Source organism: Tiliqua scincoides, chromosome 5, assembly GCF_035046505.1.
Source record: "Tiliqua scincoides isolate rTilSci1 chromosome 5, rTilSci1.hap2, whole genome shotgun sequence".
Classification (NCBI taxonomy): domain Eukaryota; kingdom Metazoa; phylum Chordata; class Lepidosauria; order Squamata; family Scincidae; genus Tiliqua; species Tiliqua scincoides.
Genome location: NC_089825.1, coordinates 84389937 through 84412679, shown reverse-complemented (window position 1 = coordinate 84412679; position 22743 = coordinate 84389937). Strand labels below are relative to the sequence as shown.

General features: G+C 46.1%; 1 protein-coding gene across 1 annotated transcript in view; it reads left to right on the top strand.

The window, feature by feature from the left end:
- The window catches only part of LOC136652324 (keratin, type I cytoskeletal 19-like), a 34537-nt gene extending 12488 nt beyond the window's left edge, over positions 1-22049 (top strand). The window contains exon 9 of the mRNA XM_066629258.1: positions 21838-22049. Coding sequence (XP_066485355.1) covers positions 21838-22049 — 212 coding nt within the window. The remainder of the gene's footprint in view (positions 1-21837) is intronic.
- Positions 22050-22743: the final 694 nt, after the last annotated feature.

Genomic DNA, 22743 nt, shown 5'->3' with positions numbered 1-22743 from the left:
GTTCCATTGAGTTTCAAGAAGACTCAGGTTCTCCAATTAGCATGTATGTCACTGTTATTGCATAGGAAGCTAGTGTCACCCTGGGAAGACCAGTAGCCTGTTGCAACATGAATTCCATGGGGTCATAGGTTTCAGTTTCAGGAAATGATCCATGTCTGCAGTGTAGATTTTCTGGTAGTGAAGAAACTGGGGCAGTTTACACAAAGCCCCACAAATTTAGATCCAGTGGTTCACTTGCACAAGTTTTTTTCCTACACATTTTTTTCCGCCCAAACCTTCATGCTGTGTATCTTGAGCCTTAGTAGGTAAGTGTTCAATGCCAGTTTTAAGCTCATTTTAATAAGATATTCACGCATGGGCATGGTGCTGCAATTCTCAATTTTCCCTTTAGGGGGTGCTCCACTGCTAGTCTTCTGAACCTGCCAGACTTCCTGATGGCCTCAAACAATGTTCTGTGGAATCAGTTGGCTTTGAAATGTGCTTACTTCGCTCATTATGGGTTTTTCCTCAGGTTTTGGCTGTGTAACAAAAATGTGCCTTACTGCAAACCAGTCTATACTGTATTTGAGCGGCACAATAATTTGTACTCTTTTTTATTTTATGGTGGGGAATCATTTGAAAAGAAGCCCGCAAGGCATATCACAAATTTACTATGTCAGCAGCTAGGTTTAAAATCCTGAAAATTCCAACTAAATGATTTGTTTCATCAGGTATCTGATGCTACTTTATGTGTTTGGGGGGGGGGGGAGGAAAGGTAGAGGTTGGAGAATTGAAATATAGGCACGTATAACCCCTTAAGTTTTTAGTATACGTTTTGTCCTTTGTATTGCATTTGTTTATATTTTGTTTTCTGTATATGAAGATACCAAGTCAAGACACGGAGGGCCCAATTCTAACGCGTGCACGCCAGCTCACTGCCAGTGCGCACTGTTGCAAATGTGTCATAAGGCACATTTGCGGGCCCTAGTGCCAGTGGAGCGCCAGTGCTAGCCCAGTCCTAGCAGACACTGGGCTAGTGCCAGCAGAGCAGCAGAGCTCCGTCACTTGCACGGACTTCCGGGCAGTGGAGAGGTAGGTGGGGACATGGGAGGAGGCATTCTGGGGCAGGGGGAGGCGGAGGGAGGGCGGGGAGAGAGCAGGAAGGAGGCATGCTGGGGAGGGAGCGGGGAGGGAGGGAAGTGGGACTGGTGGAGCTTCGCATGTCTCCTCCCTGCCCTCTCCCCGCCCTCCCTCTGCCTCCCCCTGCCCGAAACGCTTCCTCCCCGCCTCCCCCATGCCGCCACCTACCTCTCTACTTCCCAACCTCCTGAGCCTCCTTGTCGAGCTGTCTGCCCAACACGGAGGCTCTACATCAACCTGAAGGTTGGCGTAGAATCAAGTAGCCCCATTGCAGGGCTACTCGCTTTACCTGGGGGAAGGGGATGAAAGCCCCCTTCTCCCAAGGAGGTGGCAGCGGCTGCCTGGGGTGTGCTGGATGCAGCGGCAACAATTTTCGGCACCGCTGCAGCCCCGCGCACCGGGCAGCTCAGGATTGGGCTGTGAGGCTCCAATCCTGTACCCACTCCCCAGGGAGGAAGTGCCATTGAACACAACGGGCCTTACTTTCAAGGAGACACACATAGGATTGCACAGTGAGAGAGGCCTTTATGGACTGCCTATGGAAAGGAAATGGTAAGATGTAGTTTTTCCAACTGTTGTGATGGGAAGGTGGCTGGTGAAAGGCGGCTCTGTTCTGTACATCTTTTGAATGCATGAGAGCTCTCTGAGGGCATCATGGTCTGGTCCTGTCACAGTCCAAAAAGCATGGGTAGGAGGATGCAAAGCTGAGCTATGCAAGTTGGTAAAATGACACAATGATATCTTTGCTGGTGTGAATCACAGCACCCAAGGGGAGAGCTATTATTTCCTTACCACGCAAGAGTGGCATTCTTGGGTTTCCCTGGCAGCTGGAGGTGCCCTCATTCATCTCCACCTGAGACAGCAGGGAGCGCTCCTCTGTCTCTTTTATGTGCATACAACATGGGAATATTGCTGTGCTCCCATTTCCTGGGGTGGAGCAAAGTTCCTCTGACTTTTTAGAATGCCAGAAGTAGCTTTCTTTATATTATAAACTTCAGGACAGATGCCTTTATTTCAGTAGAGTTGCTAGGAGGTGTGGGGGTGTGTGGGCCATATTAGGTGACGAGCAATGGGGGTGTGTGACACCATTACTCGCCAAAATTTTTAAAATCTTGGTATTTTTAAATAATGCCATCCTGTTATATATCAATCAGTGCTTAATTTCACGTAGAATGCAATGAAACAAATCATGTTCAGATATCTCTATTCTATAAAATGCTATAGCCAAAGAAACAGTGGGGGCAGGGTGATGGTACATTACCAGGCCCACCACCCAGGTCATTGTCTCCACCCACCCATTGTGACCACCCAAGTCACCCAGGATTGCCACTGCATGGGAGGAGGTCCATCACAGGGTGACGCACTGGACTCCTGCCCAGATGATGCAAATCCTAGTTACACCACTGTTTTATTTTGTTTTACATCAAGAAGACACATGCCACAGGCTTGTTGTGTGATAGGAAAAGGAAAAGGGAGTGCGCACACACAGACACACAAAGGAGAGGATGTAGTTTGGTGTAGGATTCCAGAGCAAAGTGGTGAGTTTTTTCACACCATTATAAAAGGTTAGATCTGTGTATAAGCTCATTGTACCCTTTAGGAAACTGGAAGGGAAACTGAAGACCTGCACTTCTGGATTTCATGGCAATTTGCAAGGAGCACAATAAGGAAGGGAATTATCTGCTTCTTGCCTGAGCAAGTGGGATACTGATCAGTGTAGCTTGTATTGGCAGCAGTTTGGAAGGAGGCTGTGGTGGCAGACATGGGATGAAAGCCACCCCAGATGTGCTGCCCCTTCAAACCCCTCGCAATCCATCACTGATCAAGTGGTTGCATGGATGGTCCGGCACTGGCAGAGAGCCTAATGCTGATCGCATGTGTTCTGCCGGTGCAATCCCTGCATAGGATTGGGCCTTTAGGCCCAAATCCTAACCAACATTCCAGCACTGGCATAGCGGTGCCAATGGGACATGTGCTGCATCCTGCAATTGGGGGGCACTCACGACGGCCTCCTCAAAGTAAGCAAATGCTTGTTCCCTTACCTCAGAGCTGCGTTGTTCTTAAGTTGGTGCTACTAAGTGGGTTAGGATTGCGTCCTTAGTCACATCATTGCTTTCAAAAGATGTTGCTCATGATTAGCTTTAGCTGAAATGAGCCACACATGGTATTAGCCTCACTTTTCATCTTCTAACTACAATCACCGGTGATGACACTTTGGGTGTGTTAGACTGTGTGGGTGAGGCTGATGGCACTGTTGGGTTGGGCACTCAGGAGATGGAGAAAAAGAATTGTGCTTCTACACAAACGTTGCTAAATTTTTTGGTAATAGCACAGCCATCTAAGGACCCAAACCTGTGGTCCACACCGCAGACCACAGTCGCAAACGTGCCATAAGGCACGTTTGCAGGGCTTATTGCCGGGCTCCCGCCGGAGGGGGCTCAGCTCTGGCTGGCGCTGAGCCACCGCCCGGTGGATGCCTGCGTTCCGCGACTCAGCGGCGCCTGTAACCGCTGGGCTGCGGAACGGGGAATGGGGGCGTGGGGGTTGCGTTCTGGGGAGGCGTGGTCGGGGGTGTTCCGGGAGCGGGGGAGAAGCGGATCCGTGGAGCCGAGCTCCGCACAATCCTAGGCGCTCGTGGAGGGCTGTGCGCCCTTCACGAGCGCCTTCACTTTAGCAGCGACCAAACAGTCACCGGTAACGTGAGTAGCTCCATTGCGGGGCTGCTTCCCTAACCCGGGGAAAGGGAATGAATGTCCCCTTCTCCCGAGGATCCTCCCATGGTGGCGCGGGAGGCTCTGGATCCAGCGGGAGCCTGTCAGGGAGCCGCCGGGTCCTGCAGCTCCAGGCAGCTCAGGATTGGGCTGTGACTTAGCATGAATCAAAAGCACAAAGGGAAATAAATGATTGTATGAGGAAAGGCAATGCAACAGTTATTTCAGAACAAAAAGGACTGCAGGTTGCTAGGCTCTGGTGAATAGACTAACAGTTGTGCTGTTAGCCAATAGACTAACAGACTAACTTTGTGTGCTGACAGTTCATTGGAGAAGACTGCAGAGATGGGTGAAGCTCAACATGTTCTAGGCTGGAGTAAATTAATGCATTTAATTGTCAAGCAACCGACCCAGTGGCACCTCCTACATACAGAAAATCGGTGGACAAATATTACATCTGTGTAGTAATTGGGCCGGTTTGCACAACATTACCACTCTGATACATCATACAAACAGGACAAGAGGTAACGCACTTTAGGGCATAATCCAGAGCAACTTTTCGGCTGGCGCAAGTCCCTTGCGCCAGCTGAAGAGTGTTGCAAAAGTGCCATAAAGCACTTTCGCGCCACTCTCGGGGTAGATAGGCTAGTGCCAGATCCTGAAAAATAACCTACCAGTAATTGTTACCTAAGAACTGTACAGTCTCTTATGAAAAAATATAGTAAAAGATCATTAAGATACATTTTTATTCATTAACTTTTTAAATTCTGGTTTTCACAACCTTTTGTAAACACTATCAGAGTAAGTGCACTGTAAACCACATTCCAGTAGAACCATTAATCAAATCCTTCTTTAAGGTGCCTGGTGTGTTAAACCAGAGGCTCAACATATAGCATACAACTTATAACACATAACTGGGAGTTAGCAATTCAATTCACAGTGGAGAGACAAGCAACAAAGAATGAGTATAAACAAGCACAGCCACACATATTTGCAACCCAATTTACTCAGAAGCATACCCATTGCTCTCTATGGGTGTTATTCTTAAGCAGGGGTGCCCAAACCCCGGCCCGGGGGCCACTTGCGGCCCTCAGGGGCTCCCAATCAGGCCCTCGGGCAGCCCCCAGTCTGCAATTGGCCCTCCAGAGACTTAATGGAGCCCATGCTGGCCCAATGCAACTGCTCTCAGCATGACAACTGTTCAACCTCTCACCTGAGCTGTGGGACGAGGGCTCCCTCCATTACTTGCTGTTTCCCATCTGTGATTCAGCAGTGGCAGAGAAGGAAAGGCTGGCCTTGCTTTGTGCAAGGTCTTTTATAGGCCTTGAGCTACTGCAAGACCTTTCATTCATTCATATAAGTTCCATCTGTAATAAATTCATTTATGTAAATTTATTCAAATTTTTAATGTAAATTAATTCTTTTTTTCCCCCGGTCCCCGACACAGTGTCAGAGAGATGATGTGACCCTCCTGCCAAAATGTTTGGACACCCCTGTTCTTAAGTAATGGTACACTGAATTGTAGTCTCGGACTTTGTTTCATATGGAAATGAGGATTACATCCTGGTGTTTTAAAAACCAGACCTCTGCCAAACATTTGCAAAAGGGAACAAGTGTGCAGAATGGTCTAGCGTGATCCTGCCAATGGAAGTGTTGAGCCCGGCTTACTTTTTTCTCAGGAGGAGTGAAAAGGTGGGCTGCAACTTTCAGTCTTGTTGCCCTGGAGCAGGGATGTTCAAAGTTTTTGGCAGGAGGGCCGCATCATCTCTCTGACACTGTGTTGGGGGCCAGGGGAAAAAAAGAATTAATTTACATTTAAAATTTGAATAAATTTACATAAGTTTACATAAATTAATATACTAGAGGTAGAACTTATATGAATGAATGAAGGTCTTGCAATAGCTCAAGGCCTATAAAAGACCTTGCACAAAGCAAGGCTGGCCTTCCTTTGCTGCCGCTACTGCATCACAGACGTGAAACAGCAAGCAGTGGAGGGAGCCCTCATCCCACAGCTCAGGTGAAAGGTCAAACAGTCGCCCTCACGCTGAGAGCAGTTGCGTCGGGCCAGGGCGGGCTCCAACAAATCTCCGGAGGGCCAGAGGCTCATTGGAGACTGGGGGCTCCCTGAGGGCCACATTGAGAGGCCTCAAGGGCTGCATGTGGCCCCAGGGCTGGGTTTGGGCACCCCTGCCCTGGAGACTAATTGTCATGTAATTATCTCTGCTTTGTCCTCCTCTGGGCTTCTCCTGGCTGCTGGATGTGCTTGAACAGCCCTAACTCCCAAGTGACCCACAGATAAGATGATTTACACTTGATTTATTGGCAGAAATTTCTCCCCTTATAGGCATGTATCTACAGTATCTGCTGGCAGCAGAGAACCACGCATGAACAACACTCCATAGGGAGTCACTGAATCTGCCTTGTGCTGAACCAGATCATCAGTCCATCTGGCCAGTACTGTTTGCACAGATAAGTAGTGACTCTCTAAGGCAGGGGTGTCAAACATAAGGCCCAAGGGTTGGATGTGGCCCCTGAAAACAATTTCTCCGGCCTCCATTATAATTGGGCTCTCCCAGTGTGATAATTCGGTTATCTCCTGGAAATTATGAACAAGATTTGCAAATTTTCACTTCTGTCATTTGCAGCTAATGAGTTTCTATGTGAGAACAAAGTACTTATTTTTATTTCACTATCATCTGCTTAATGATGTCTACTTCCTACAGATCCCAAACCTGTAATCTTGCCATTAGCAATGCAAAACTTGTTATGTTTGAGACTCACTGCCCTTGTGTGGAACCGGGAACTCATTTGCATATTTGCTTATGTGAGGGAAGATGGAAGGCGAAACAAATAAACTACAATCCAATATCTCTTTAACTGGTTGTTTTTTAAACTCAGTTTATTCTATATCAGTATTTTTCACATTTTCTGCCTTCAAGCGACCATTTCCACATTGACTGAGAAACCCTTGTGGGTTGGTTGCCAAACCTCTGTAGAAGACCCTGGGGCAAGTTCTAGGATGCACTGTCAGTTGATTGGGGGGGGGGGGCTGTTGGTAAGGACTACTGACCACAGTGTCTTCCTTTAGGAGTTGCAAGCACACCCTGGAACACACCTAATGCTTTCTTGAAGCCATGAATTGCATGGGAAGATCAGCACTGGTACATAATGCTTACCATTAATGGATTTCTGGTGGAGGTACTCATATATGTTGGCAACCTTCAGTCTCGGAAGACTATGGTATCGCGCTCTGGATGGTGGTTCTGGCACAGCGTCTAGTGTGGCTGAAAAGGCCGATTTGGGAGTGACAATTCCTTCCACACCGGGAGCAAGTATAGTGTGTCCCTGGTCTGTCTCCCTGGCTATGGGCCTTCCTTCTTTGCCTCTTTGCCTCAGACTGTTGGCCAAGTGTCTCTTCAAACTGGGAAAGGCCATGCTGCACAGCCTGCCTCCAAGTGGGCTGCTCAGAGGCCAGGGTTTCCCACCTGTTGAGGTCCACTCCTAAGGCCTTCAGATCCCTCTTGCAGATGTCCTTGTATCGCAGCTGTGGTCTACCTGTAGGGCGCTTTCCTTGCACGAGTTCTCCATAGAGGAGATCCTTTGGGATCCGGCCATCATCCATTCTCACGACATGACCGAGCCAACGCAGGCGTCTCTGTTTCAGCAGTGCATACATGCTAGGGATTCCAGCTCGTTCCAGGACTGTGTTGTTTGGAACTTTGTCCTGCCAGGCTTCCAAGGAACTACCGTACAGAACAGAGTTTGGAAAACATTCTTAACATGCATTTCATCTCTCACTTTGGTCCCTGTACATGTTTATGAGTCTATTTCTAGCAGCTGCCTGCAGAGAAAACCTCAATACAGATAAGGCAGTAGCTTGTATGGTTTATTTGTCCCCTAAGATATTAAAAAAGCATGTTAGCATTAATTAATTTTGTTGCAATTTAAATTTTATCGCAGTGCTGTAGGTAAGTGTAAGTTTGCCTGATGCACAGATTCTTGTCGACGAGGTCACAGAAGTGTACCAAATGAAACGCAGAGCCACCCAAGCGAAAATTACACAGTTGGTATTTTCAATAAATAGACACATATGCCCCCAGCAAAAATGACCATGGATGTGACTGTCTGGCATTGTTAAATAATAGTACTAATAATTACCATTACTAAAGAGTAACAATAATTACTACTATAATAGTAGTATAATAGTAGTAGTAATAATTCCTTTTGGCAAAGCTTTACTGGAATCAGCAAAGAAACCTAGGCAAACCCACATGGAGCAGAGGAACACCCAGACTAGAGGATATAAGTAAAGATCACTGGTGAGAAAAAAGTGGAGATGTGATCCCATACTCTTCCTTCTACTACATTTTGAGCAGAATTCCTACACAGTTATCATCATGAGCTCCAGCTCTAACTTCCAGCAGAGCTCGAAGATCAGTAGTGGTGCTTGTGGTGGCAGCAGCAATGGTGGTGGCAGCCTCTCCCCTGTGAGAAGCAACCAAGTGTTTTCTGGTGGACGTTATTGTGGAGGAAGACCCAGACACAATTCTGGTGGGGGAATATGTCATACTGTAGGTGGAGGATTACTTGGTTTTGGAGGGGGTAGTTTTGGTGATGATGATGCTGGATTCCTCTTCAACAAGGAGAAGAGTACTATGCAGAACCTTAATGACCACCTGGCCACTTAACTGGAGAAGGTGTGGTCCCTGGAAAAAGAAAATGCTAAACTTGAGACTGTCATCGGAGCGTGGTACAGCAAACAGGGTCAGAGCTGCGTGCCAAAGGACTATAGTCTTTATAACCAAGAAATTGAGAAATTCATTGGTGAGGTAAGACATCATTTTCATCCTTGTTCCAGCTCTGAGAAGGGCCTCTCTTTGGGTAGCATGGGTTTAAGAAGGTAGCATGGGCTAATGCTTCATGAATCTGACAGTTGCATTTCACAAACGCAATAAAAATGGGGATTACAGGATGGGTGAGTGGGTAACAGCAGCCTCCCTGCACCTCTAACACCCCCCAGATGCAACTGGAAGTCACTTCTGGTTGAGCCTGGGAGGTCCACTGAGGCCCTCCAGCTCGGCATCCGCAGATATTCAAATTATCCCTGGGTCCCGTTAGGGAGAAGGGCGGGATAAAAATAAAGTTTTATTATTATTATTATTATTATGGATGCCAAACCTGCAGATAAGGAGGGTCCACCATTAATGATTAAAGGCACAGGATAGTTTATAACAAGTGGGTTGTTGTTGTTTTTAAATTTAGCAAAGAATTTTGCATCACTGAGCTGGTGTTTTCTCAAAGCAATCCATTGGGCATGTGAAATAAATGTAGCAAGGAAATCTCTCTCTCCCCCCCCCCCCCACAAGTCAGGATACACGTGCAGCTTGATCCTAAATGAGTCCATGATATTGCAATTTAAAGGTGTCATTTTAATTTTGCTAGTTGTTTGTCACTACTTTTGCCATTGCATTCAGTGATCTATGGGAATTGCAATTTCTGAGTAACATTAGCACAAAAAAAATATTACTAAGGATTCTGTATGGTCTGGAATGGGGGCTCACATGACACCATGATTTCTTGCACTGGGTTACACCAACCCTATCAATGCCTCTGGGCACACTAGAAATAGTGTCCTCCTTAACGCCCCTATGGTGCATTGATCTACAGATTTTCCACAATGGAACATTTCAGTGAAAGCACTTTGAAGTGTTCTTTTGTAATGTAGTCCCTCCTAGGCTCAGCAGTCCCATTCAGTGCCTTGAGCTTAGGCTGGCTTTCTCCTTTAGCTTCTGATCCACCATCTCTCTTTCACAGAGTGAACCCTAGTCCTAATCTCACTCAGATTATGCGCTGTCTCAGAAACTGTCAGTATGTTGCTTTTTCTTTGTTCATTCCCTGTCCAACCAAGCCATTGACTGGGAGAAGGGGTCATCCTACACTTTTATCTTTAGTCCTCTCAGATTCTTTGAGGTCAGTAAAGCTTCATTCTTCTAGGGAACCTTCCCAGTAAGAAATATCCTGGATTGTTCACACACCTGTCTGTGATTTTCCAACTACTAGGCCAGACTCTTCATGTTGTTGTTAGCCAGTTTTTAAGAAACCAGATTACAGCTAATACAGTAATTTTAATTATAACTCTTTACTCATTAACTAATTTCAGAACAATACTACAGGCATCCCCCTGTATCCGCAGATCTGGTTCCCTGCCGCCCATTCCCACTGCCTTCGTTTATGTTGTTTACAATTACCCAAAGGCATCATGCATTAACTAAACACTACATACAGAAATCTAACAGCAAGGCAAGCATGCAGGAAGTCTTCAGCTAGAGGAGATGACTCAGCATAATGACATAAGCACATGAGAAGAGCCCAGCTGGATCAGGCCAAAGGTCCATCTAGTCCAACTTCCTGTATCTCACAGTGACCCACCAAATGCCTCAGGGAACACACAAGACAACAGGAGACCTTATCCTGGTGCCCTCCCTTGCATCTGTCATTCTGAGGTAGCCGACTTCTAAAACCAGGAGGTTGCACATATCCATCATTGCTTGTAACCCATGATGGACTTTTCCTCCAGAAATTTGTCCAGTTCCCTTTTAATAATAATAATAATAATAATAATAATAATAATAATAATAATACAGGTATTTATATACCTCCTTTCTTGGTCGTCAGATTTCTCCTCAGACTTTATTCAAGGCAGTTTACATAGGCAGGCTGATTAAATCCCCGTAGGGATTTTTTTGAAAGAAGGTTCTATCTTTCAAGAACCACAACAGTCCAGATGTTTCACTCTAATCTGGTTTCACATTCTGGCCTCCATCCTCCCATGCTCAGAGCAGATGGAATAACTCGGCTCAGCTTGTCAGCTGCTTTAAGGTCGCATGGTGCCGGTGGCCTCGAACTGGCGACCTGTGGATATCTTCAGGCAAATGGAAGCTCTATCCTCTAGACCAGACCTCCTGCCCATCCTAGGCCAGATGCCTAGGCACCTAGGCCAGATGCCATCCCCATTTAAAGGCATTCGGCCAGATGCCATCACCACATCCTGTGGCAAAGAATTCCACAGACTAATTACATGCTGGGTAAAGAAATATTTTCTTTTGTTTGTCCTAACTCTCCCAACACTCAATTTTAGTGGACATTCCCTGATTTTGGTGTTGTGTAAAAGGTATAAGAACATCATTTATCCCCTGCATGATTTTGTATGTCTCAATCATGTCCTGTCCCCCCTCAAGCACCTCTTTTCTAGACTGAAGAGCCCTCAACGCTGTAGCCTTTTCTCATGAGAGAGGTGCTCCAGCCCATTAATCATTTTGGTTGCTCTCTTCTGCATCTTTTCCATTTCCACTATATCCTTTTTCAGATGTGGAGACCAGAACTGGACGCAATACTCCAGATGTGGCCTTAACACTGATTTGTACAACAGCATTTATAATATTAGCTGGCAAATGTTAATATAAGCTGGCAAATATTAGCAGCAAATGTGCTTTGTGTTTCATATTAAAAGTCAGCTGAGTCATCCCTTCTAGCTGCAGGTTTCCTGCTTGCTTGTCTTGCTATAAACTTTCTGCTTATAGCATCAGCCACCGGGTAGATGGGACTCGTCAGCCTGGGAAGGCAGCTCATCTGAGAGAAGGAAAACTGATCCCAAACCGCCACTGCCTTGTGGCTACATCCAGTTATGGAAAAGGCTTCAGGAGTCAACCTCGAGGCAAAATCCAGAGCCGGAGTCCCTGAGGCAGTTCATGGCTGAACACAGTCACGTTCTGGCAACTCCTGCGACGCCGCTGGAACCAACCGTATTGGCCTCTGCCTTTCCATTGGACCATTTCAGCGACGTGGAGAGGGAGGATTTGGTGCATGGGTAACAGCCTATCCTCCATACCTACTTTACCCAGGCTTCACGCACTGGAGAGGACACTCTTTTCCAGAACCACCATTCAGAGCGTGACACCATAGTCTTCCAAGACTGAAGGATGCCAACAATAAAGCAAGTACTGTACACAGTTCCTTTGTGTGACTATAAACAACATAAATGAATGTAATGGGTACAGGTGATGGGGGCATGGAGTGTCATGGAGATAGAGTCCCCCTTATCCATTGTTTCCTGTATGTGTGGGGAGGAGCAGAAGAATGCATCCCCTGCAGCTGGGGGGGGGGATTGTAAGGGGGAGGTCTCTGCTGGCACCCAGCCAGCCTCCACCCATCAGCCTTACCCAGCAATCACAACTATTATACTATTCTATACAGTTATTAGAATAGCTACCTACTATTTCCCTACTAGCAGTGGATGGGTTCTATATTTGTTATTGTATTAAATACAAAATGGAAATGTCCTTTTGGATTGCTACAGTCATTTTTCATTTTTAAAATCTGCCAGCTCCTAGTGATTTGTTCTTAAGGATATTGTGCCTGGCTCTGCTTGGAAGGTGTAGAGATTTATAACCTGGCCCAAACAGTGGTACCTAGAGCCTCCACTGCAAAATTGGTTGCTTCCTATGAAGTCATCAGAATGTTAGTTAGCTTCCTACACACGATTCAAAGAGAAAATGCTATTGGGGTGAGCATTTTGTTCCTTTTCCACAGAGAAAAAAATATAACACAATAGTGCAGGAGGATTAGAAATAATAATCTATACACTTTCTCACTTTGCAGCTGATTTCTGAGAAGGCAGATGGTAAGATCATCCTTGACCTCCATAACATAAAAATGACTGCTGATGACATCAAACTTGAAGTAATCTTTCAGTGGTTTACTCTCTTCTACTTATTTTCTTATTTCATTTTTCTATGGACTAAGGAATGAGCAGAGAAGTAATTGAAGGATGATTGGTCAAAGAAAGTTCTAGCTTCATGGCAATAGAACAGACTGAAGCTTTACTATATCCCTTTTTCTAATATCAAATGGCTTCTCCAAAATATGTTTGCGGACTCCTGTTATTGTATAAATCTTTCAGAAGAGATCCAGGTTTCTGCAATAGAGATTAAAGCATGATTTTGGAAAAGACGTTAAAGCCAATGAAACAAGAATCCCAGTATAAAGTACATTTTTGCTGCTTCTCTTGTCCTGGTTCCTCCCACCCCCAACCTCCAAGATCCCCCATAAGATCTAGGTATGCAGGCTAAACTGGAGCTACCTTTGTAAATCATTTATATATGGAGGTGTTGAGCAAAGTTGCTTTGCTAATTCTCCAAAGTGATTAATAGAAAAAGACCATCCAAAATACATCCAAAGAAAACTGAGAAGTCGTGTAAACAGAGGTACTTGTTCTCTGAGGCCATTACCTTTGGTCAGTGGTTCTCAAATTTTTCCGGCTCACGCCTCCCCTGATCCTTGTAGCCATTGGCCACGGCTCCCCATTACAGCACCTCACCCCAGTTACCCCTGAAATGGGGATGAAGGTGTTATAATTATACACTAGAAACAAGGCTGCCAGCACTCTGAGGCTGCAATCCTAACCACACTCACCTGAGAGTAAGCCCCATTGAACAAAATAGGACTTACTTCTGAGTAGACCTGGTTAGGATTGTGCCCTGAGTTTGTTAGCAGCACACCTAGAGGGTTTTGGAAAGGGAGGGGGGAAGTGATGAATTTGCTGGGGGAGGGAAGACTTTGTTTTGGGTGTATCTGCTAATTGCAAACTGATGCAAACTGAGACCTAGAGACTGTTTGGCTGGAATCCTAACCCCACTTTCCTGGGAGTAAGTCCCATTGAATATAGTAGGAGGACTTACTTCTGAGTAAACCTAGCTAGGATTGTGCCTTTTGTCTTACAATAGCAGCCAACAGAGTAACCCCCCCCCCCCAAAGGAGGCAGGAGGAAAAAGGGGAATGGCTAGAAAGGAATGGGGATTTTTATTTTTAATCAATTTTTGGAGACAAAGCCATCAAGAGTGGCTTTTTTTCTTTTTTAAAGGGGGAGGAAAAAGAGAAAGGTGAGGAGCCTTCATTAAGACCCCAAGCCTATGTAGGTCTACTCAGAAGTAAGCCCCATTTGAGTCAATGGGGCTTACTCCCAGGAAAGTGTGGAAAGGATTGCAGCCACACCCAGCAAGATTACAACTCACTCTAAAGTAGATGGGGGCTGCTCACACATAAACCCAGCATGCAAATGCCCCCCCCCCCGTTCCCTCCAGGCAAGATGGAGGGATGCAGGCTGGGGCATTTGGACACCCCCCCTACTAGGAGCAGGCTGGCTCCTTCCTTCCCAAGCAGAGGAAAGCACTGCACTGCCTGTACTTACTTTAAAGCCTGCCAGGAGCGTGCCCTGTGCTGATGAGCTGCAGCACCTCCGCACTCTTCTCTCCTCCAGCCTTGATCAATCCCAGGATGCCCAGGGCAAGGGGCATACTGGGAAATGTAGTCCTTGGGGTGAGGTTGCACATGGAAAGAGCTCCATGATGAGATGCGGTACCTCTGCCTGCCGAGCCAGCCTTCCCTCTCACCTCCTCCCACCATGTTTCACACACCCTCCCAGCCTCACTCACCTCGTTCACAGCTGCAGAAAAGCAGCAAGTTAGCAGGCAGCATGTGCAGCAGAGCAGTCTCGCCTCTCTCCCCGAGATGCCTGGTGACGCCCCTGGAGGCTAGCCATGCATCACTAGTGAGGCAGGACGCACAGATTGAATACCTCAGCCTTAGGTGGTCTCTTGCAAGGAGGAGGACTTTGCTGGCATCTCCAGCTTAGTCTCCACCCAGTACCTGCCTTACCCAACACCATCACAACAGTTTATGCTCTTCTTCCTACTCCCTGGCTTATAAAAAAAGAAGAGGGAAGTGGAGTGGAAGATGAAATGTGTAAGTGAGTGAGAGGTTAAAGCTGAATTGCTCTAGCCCACCATTCACTTTTCTTCCACTCCGTTTCTACCTTTCTTTTAAAATCCGGGGAGCAGAAGTAGCAACTGCAGTGCCAGCATGCTGCCAGCAGCTTTTGGTATAGCAAATCAGTGCATGGGTGGGGGGGCAGTGGCTCCTTCTGTCACCTTTGACATGGGGGGGGGGAGCTCTAGGCCAGCCCTGTAAGCATAGTATGACAAATGAAAGAGCAAGCTATTGAAAAACTTAGAAAACCTACCCTCACTATTTATTATTATTATTTAGTGCCTTGTTTAAAAAACATATATTGGTCTTACTGCAAACAAAAATAGGTAAGACCAGATTAAATATTAGGAGGCTTTAGGATTAACTTCCTCATCTTCCTCATCCATGCATTAGGTATCAGGCTGAATGTGTTCTGCATCAAACTGTAGAGACTGATCTTCAAAATTTGCATACACTTTTGGATAAGGTGACTCTGGAGAAATCAGACCTGGAAATACATCATGAGTCACTTAAGGAGGAGCTGATTCATCTCAAGAAGGACTTGCAGGAGGTATGATGACTCTCCCTCCTCCTTGCCTGAAATGAAATCAGAGGCCTTTTAAATAAGTATATCACATAGAGGTAAGACTTATGTGTACATACATCTTTTCTGCTATCTCAGCTTTTTCAGTGTTCAGCACATGACTACAGCTAGGCAGGTACGTCCAGGTGTGTCTCTCAGGGCATGTTTGCTAATTTTCTTTTGTTTGGACCTGCAGGCAAGACAAGCTTGCAACACCAGTCCAGTGGAGATGTTACTGTTGAAATCAATTCTGGACCTGGCCTGGATCTGAAAAAGAGACTGAATGACTCAAGGCATGAATATGAACAGATAATTGGGAAGAATCATCAGGAGATTAAACAATGATATGATATGAAGGTGAGTTACTCTGGGAGCATTTTTTTTAGAGCCAATGTAAAAGCATGGGTTTTTGTTTTAGAGCAGGGGTGTCCAAAGTTTTTGGCTGGAGGGCCACATCATCTCTCTGACACTGTGTCAGGGGCCGGGGGGAAAAACAATTAATTTACATTTAAAATTTGAATAAATTTGTATAAGTTTACATAAATGAATATATTAAAGATGAACTTATATGAATGAATGAAGGTCTTTCAATAGCTCAAGGCCTATAAAAGGCCTTGCACAAAGCAAGGCTGGCCTTTCCTTTGCTGCCTCTGCTGCATCACAGACATGAAACAGCAAGCAGTGGAGGGAGCCCTCACCCCACAGCTCATGCGAGAGGTCAAACAGTTGCCCTCACGCTGAGAGCAGTTGAGTCGGGCCAGTGCAGGCTCCAGCAAATCTCCGGAGGACCAGAGGCTCATTGGAGACTGGGGGCTCCCTGAGGGCCGCATGTGGCCCCCGGGCCGGGGTTTGGGCACCCCTGTTTTAGAGGATTGATTTGAAATAAACCTTCCCCCATTTCACCATCCCACTCACAAGATGCAAAGTTAGGGGGGGGTTGTTTTTGAGAATTGAGGGTGTGTATGAATTCAGAGGCAAAAATTACTGGAACATCAGTGCCCTGGCAGCTAGCGGTGGCCATTTTTTAAGTCCTATGATTCCCTAGAGCAGCGTTTCTCAACAAGTGGTACTTGTACCACCAGAGTTACTTGAGGTGGTGTCTGGTGGTACTTGTGGGACCCCCCAGACCCTGCTACCTGGCAGTGATTCCAGCAATGAAACATGATAAGCAGCAGTAAGAGGCTCCAAAGTATGCATTTCATGTGCTTGAAAAGGCCCTCCTATCTGCCCTGAGCCTCTTAGAGGAGTTGGTTGTGTTGCGTCTGGCCTCCCAATCCAGAAGTAGCTGGCGATGATATCATTGCCAGTTACTTCTGGTGGTACTTCCAATAGGTGGACCATGCAAAGAAGTATGGCTGGGGACAAACATTGAGAAACACTGTCCTAGAATGAGATCAAAAATCTGCTCCATCCCTCTCATTGGTTCAGAATGACGCTGCTGTACATCATCGTGCAGCTTACTGCTGAAGACAACTAAACTAAGGGCAGTGCATCTTCCCTCGCTGTATAATGGATAACATGGGTAACAAAAATGAAATGAAAAGAAAAGTCAACCGGTGCGCCAGTTCTCTGTTTTGCAAAATGTGTTACAGGATGCATACTGTGGAGTGTGTGTGCTTTGTGTGCAAAGCCCTATTTGTCTTTTCCAGGTAGCTGAAGTTCATCAGCAAGTGAATTTGACTAGCCAAGAGACAGACTGTAGCCACAAGTCAGTGATGGACCTCCAACAGCAACATATTGAGCTACAGTCTCAACTCAGCATTGTATGTGCCAGCTTTTGGTTCTGTCTGTGGCAGTGTCAGAGGACAGACTTCCCTGGGCACATTCCAGAGTGTTTGTCCCCCTTGAAGGGCTCTTGCTGATCTGCCCCATGGCTGCTACAGGATATGTGGCAACCTAAAAGTTCACTTTGAAAATCTAGGGTTGCAGAATGATTTTGGATTTTTTAAATGTTTTTTGAGGGTCCCATGTAAAGTAAAGTGTGGCATGAACAATGCCCAGTGTGCTCAGAGGTGCACCTCATTACCCTTTGCAGTTATACACAGGATTTGGGAGTGCACTCTCAGAACATGCAGAGAATGGCACAAACCAGGCTAGAAGTTGCGCAAGGGACTTCTGAATTGCTTCTGATGCAGTAGGGCAGATGGCCTACAAATGCTGAGGTATACTCTCCAGAGGTACACTCTCCAGTGTGACTGAGTGGGGTGTAAAAGGTAGGATGAGAAGGAGCTGTATTGGATCAGGTAGTGCATGTACTCACTACTGCTGCTACTGCCAGTTGCCTGGCCAGACTAGGTAGCTTCAGCGGGTCTCATGAGAAGGGAAGCCAGACTTGGAAATGATCTTCAACCTCCCTCCATCTTAGCCACCTCTTCTCCTGTCCCCATCTGCCCACTGTTCCACATCATGTCTTGCCCTCTATGGCATGCCAATTTGGGTGTGGACGTTCCTTGTCCCTGCATTTGATGTATACATCACTAACTTTTGAACTGTGTGGGCATCAAGACCCTCCTGGGACGAGAGATCCACCAGTACTGTCGGTTGCTTGAGGAAGGGAAACACCTTGTGTATGTTGAAATGGTGAAGGTGCTCATGTACACCTGTTTACACCCATTGTGTATGCTGAATACAGACATCTGCTGTTTCTAGGAGTGTGACTTCTCGGAAAAGGTCTCCCACTCTTTAAAATCTTGTAATCATTTTGGGTCACATCTGTAATAATAATAATAATAATAATAATAATAATAATAATAATAATAATAATAATAATACAGGTATTTATATACCGCCTTTCTTGGTCGTCAGATTTCTCCTCAGACTTTATTCAAGGCGGTTTACATAGGCAGGCTATTTAAATCCTTGTAGGGATTTTGTAAAATCTTTTGTAAAATCCTTCTTACAATTGAAAGAAGGTTCTATCTTTCAAGAACTACAACATTCAGATGTTTCTTTGTGATCTGGTTTCACATTCTGGCCTCCATCCTCCCATGCTCAGAGCAGATGGAATAACTCAGCTCAGCTTGTCAGCTGCTTCAAGGTCGCACGGTGCATCTGTAGCAGTTGTCATTGTACAAAGGCTTTGACAAGCCTTTGAGTCATCTTCATGACAATTGCGGCAGCATCAGGGGTTGACCAAGTTCGGTACTGATGGCATGGTATATGATGGGGGAGAAGTCACCTGAGGTTTATTCCTCTTCCCAAATCGTTGTTGGCAAGCTTCAGTCTCGAAAGACTATGGTATCGCGTTCTGAATGGTGGTTCTGGAACAGCATCTAGTGTGGCTGAAAAGGCCAATTCAGGAATGACAATCCCTTCCACACTGGGAGCAAGTGCAGTCTGTCCCTGGTCTGTCTCCCTGGCTATGGGCCTTCCTTCTTTGCCTCTTTGCCTCAGTCTTTGGCCTTCCAAAGGCTATAGCTATGGGCCTTCCTTCTTTGCCTCTTTGCCTCAGTCAGATACGCCTTTTCAGTGCTGACAGTGCTGACAAGTTAGTTAGGATTTGAGCCTGTATTACACCTATGAATGCATGCAAATCTCAGATAAACGGAAACAAAAGAAAAATAAACCTAAGAACACAGAACAAATGACATGAAATTGGATGAAATCGGATAAAAGAGAATTTCATGAAGGTAGGATGAAATCGGATGAAAGAGGAAAGTATGTGGGTAAAATTTGAATGTTATCGGTTGACATAAGAACATAAGAACATAAGAACAGCCCCACTGGATCAGGCCATAGGCCCATCTAGTCCAGCTTCCTGTATCTCACAGCGGCCCACCAAATGCCCCAGGGAGCACACCAGATAACAAGAGACCTCATCCTGGTGCCCTCCCCTACATCTGGCATTCTGACTTAACCCATTCCTAAAATCAGGAGGTTGCACATACTCATCATGGCTTGTACCCCATAATGGATTTTTCCTCCAGAAACTCGTCCAATCCCCTTTTAAAGGCGTCTAGGCTAGACGCCAGCACCACATCCTGTGGCAAGGAGTTCCACAGACCGACCACGCGCTGAGTAAAGAAATATTTTCTTTTGTCTGTCCTAACCCGCCCAACACTCAATTTTAGTGGATGTCCCCTGGTTCTGGTATTATGTGAGAGTGTAAAGAGCATCTCCCTATCCACTCTGTCCATCCCCTGCATAATTTTGTATGTCTCAATCATGTCCCCCCTCAAGCGTCTCTTTTCTAGGCTGAAGAGGCCCAAACGCCTTAGCCTTTCCTCATAAGGAAGGTGCCCCAGCCCCGTAATCATCTTAGTCGCTCTCTTTTGCACCTTTTCCATTTCCACTATGTCTTTTTTGAGATGCAGCGACCAGAACTGGACACAATACTCCAGGTGTGGCCTTACCATAGATTTGTACAACGGCATTATAATACTAGCCGTTTTGTTCTCAATACCCTTCCTAATGATCCCAAGCATAGAATTGGCCTTCTTCACTGCCGTCGCACATTGGGTCGACACTTTCATCGACCTGTCCACCACCACCCCAAGATCTCTCTCCTGATCTGTCACAGACAGCTCAGAACCCATCAGCCTATATCTAAAGTTTTGATTTTTTGCCCCAATGTGCAAGACTTTACACTTACTGACATTGAAGCGCATCTGCCATTTTGTTGCCCATTCTGCCAGTCTGGAGAGATCCTTCTGGAGCTCCTCACAATCACTTCTGGTCTTTACCACTCGGAAAAGTTTGGTGTCATCTGCAAACTTAGCCACTTCACTGCTCAACCCTGTCTCCAGGTCATTTATGAAGAGGTTGAAAAGCACCGGTCCCAGGACAGATCCTTGGGGCACACCGCTTTTCCCCTCTCTCCATTGTGAAAATTGCCCATTGACACCCACTCTCTGCTTCCTGGCCTCCAACCAGTTCTCAGTCCAGGAGAGGACCTGTCCTCTAATTCCCTGACTGTGGAGTTTTTTCAGTAGCCTTTGGTGAGGGACCGTGTCAAACGCCTTCTGAAAGTCCAGATATATAATGTCCACGGGTTCTCCCGCATCCACATGCCTGTTGACCTTTTCAAAGAATTCTATAAGGTTTGTGAGGCAAGACTTACCCTTACAGAAGCCATGCTGACTCTCCCTCAGCAAGGCCTGTTTGACAACCTTCAGTCTCGAAAGACTCTGGTATCGTGCTCTGAATGGTGGTTCTGGAACAGCATCTAGTGTGGCTAAAAAGGCCAATTCGGGAGTGACAATCCCTTCCACACTGGGAGCAAGTGCAGTCTGTCCCTGGTCTGTCTCCCTGGCTATGGGCCTTCCTTCTTTGCCTCTTTGCCTCAGTCTGTTGGGCAAGTGTCTCTTCAAACTGGGAAAGGCCATGCTGCACAGCCTGCCTCCAAGCAGGCCGCTCAGAGGCCAGGGTTTCCCACCTGCTGAGGTCCACCCCTAAGGCCTTCAGATCCCTCTTGCAGATGTATCGCAGCTGTGGTCTACCTGTAGGGCGCTTTCCCTGCACGAGTTCTCCACAGAGGAGATCCTTTGGGATCCGGCCATCATCCATTCTCACAACATGACCGAGCCAACGCAGGCGTCTCTGTTTCAGTATAATATATATATATTTAAATCTGTCTCTAGTGATAAAGCCAGGGTGAATGTATAAACAACTCTACGGGATCAGGCCAAAGATCCATCCAGTAGCTTAGCTAGAGGGGGTGCAATGCACTAAGTTTTACAGGGTGCCTCACTGTGATATGCAAGCGGCCCCTGCCCTTCCCCTTCAGAGCCATTCCAGGCCTTTTTCTTCTTCTTTACTTTCTCTTTTACCCCTTTGGGTGTCAAGGGACATTCCAGGCTGCTAGAGCAGTGGTTCCCACACATTTAGCACCGGGACCCACTGTTTATAATGAGAATCTGTCAGGACCTACCAGACGTGATGTCATGACTGAATGTGACATCATGAAGCAGGAAAATTTTTTCACAATCCTAGGCTACAATCCTACCCACACTTACCCAGGAGTAAGTCCCATTTACTGTCATTGTTAAAAGAATATACATAGTAGCCTGTTAAAAGTACAGGTCTGTAACATTTTTCCAAATGCAGTCACATACCATGGGAGCATCAAGTCTAGTATAGTAAAAATAAAATATTGAAATGAATGGGGACCCACCTGAAATTGGCTCGCGACCCACCTAGTGGTTCCCAACACACAGTTTGAGAAACTCTGCGCTAGAACAAAACAAACGTGTTGCCTGGAATGGCTCCAAAGGGCTGCTTGCACACCACGGTGAGGCACTGTGCAAAACTTAGTGCTTTGTACCCCCTCTAGCTAGGCTACTGGGCCCCTCTAGTCCAGCATCCTGTTTTCCACAATGATGGACCAGCTGCCTCTGGGAAGTCCTCAAGCAGAAGAGAAAAGCACACCTCTCTCCTGCCATTGCTCACCTACAAATGATATTCAGAGGCATATTGCCACTGAACTTGGAAGCAGCATACAGCCATCAAAACTTGTTGCCATTGATAGATCTGGCCTCCATGAATTTGTCCAGTGGGGCACCATGATATATCTGAACGGATGTTGCTACAAACATAGGTGTGTGGTTGTGGTTGTTTTTAAAATGTGCAGTTTATTTCTCTCTGTTTTTTCTAACATGATCTCTTTTGTTTCATTTATCAAAGCGCGCCTCAAAGAGGATGTGGTGGAGATTCAGGCAGTGGATCATTTGGTGGAATTTCAGGAGGAGGAGGACATAAAGGAGAACAATCCTATGGTGGAATATCACAAGGAAGGCAGTCCTGTGATGAAATATCGCAAGGAAGAGGAGGAAGAGCAGGGGGTCAGTCCTACGGTGGAATACCACAAGGAGGAGGAAGGCAATCCTGTGATGTGATGGAATTTCATGAGAAGGGCAGTCCTATGGTGTAATATCACAAGGAGAAGCTGGGCAATGCCAATCCTCATGCCAGACTCAGTCTGGATCTTGTGGCTGCTGTGGACAGCAAGGTAAAGTCCCATGATTTCTGCTGATTCTTTTCCTTATTTTTTTGTAAACTATGGACACCTGAAAATAAACCAAGCTCCAAATTCCCATTACATTTTAGCGATATTATCAAACTGTTAGCTGCTGGAAAAACTGTCCATTGGGGGAGGGTCAGTGGTGTAGCTAATGATCATGTAGCCCAGTGCCAGAAGTGACATCATGCCCGGGCGTTTTAAAAAGTGCACACTGGGAGGAACCCACCTCTTCCCCCCAGCCGCTCACCACCTGCTTGCTCTGCTGCTTCCCCCCAGTCAGTGGCATAACTAAGGCATATATCTGCTACCTGAGGTCAAAGAAGATTTTGTAGCCCCCCATGACAAAATCAAATTTAATTAAATAAATAAAATGTTATTGCTTCCATGCTGTATCATAATAACATCTCATTGGCACTCAGAACAATAAGTCTCATAGGTCAGTTTGGAGTTAAGCAAATCGACTTTTTGTTCCACAAGGCAGTTATGTTTTCATTTTCTTGTTAATTAGGAATAACTTTTGATAAAATACAGATATTCCAGTGCAGTTTGTTGCATTGCATTCAGGATAA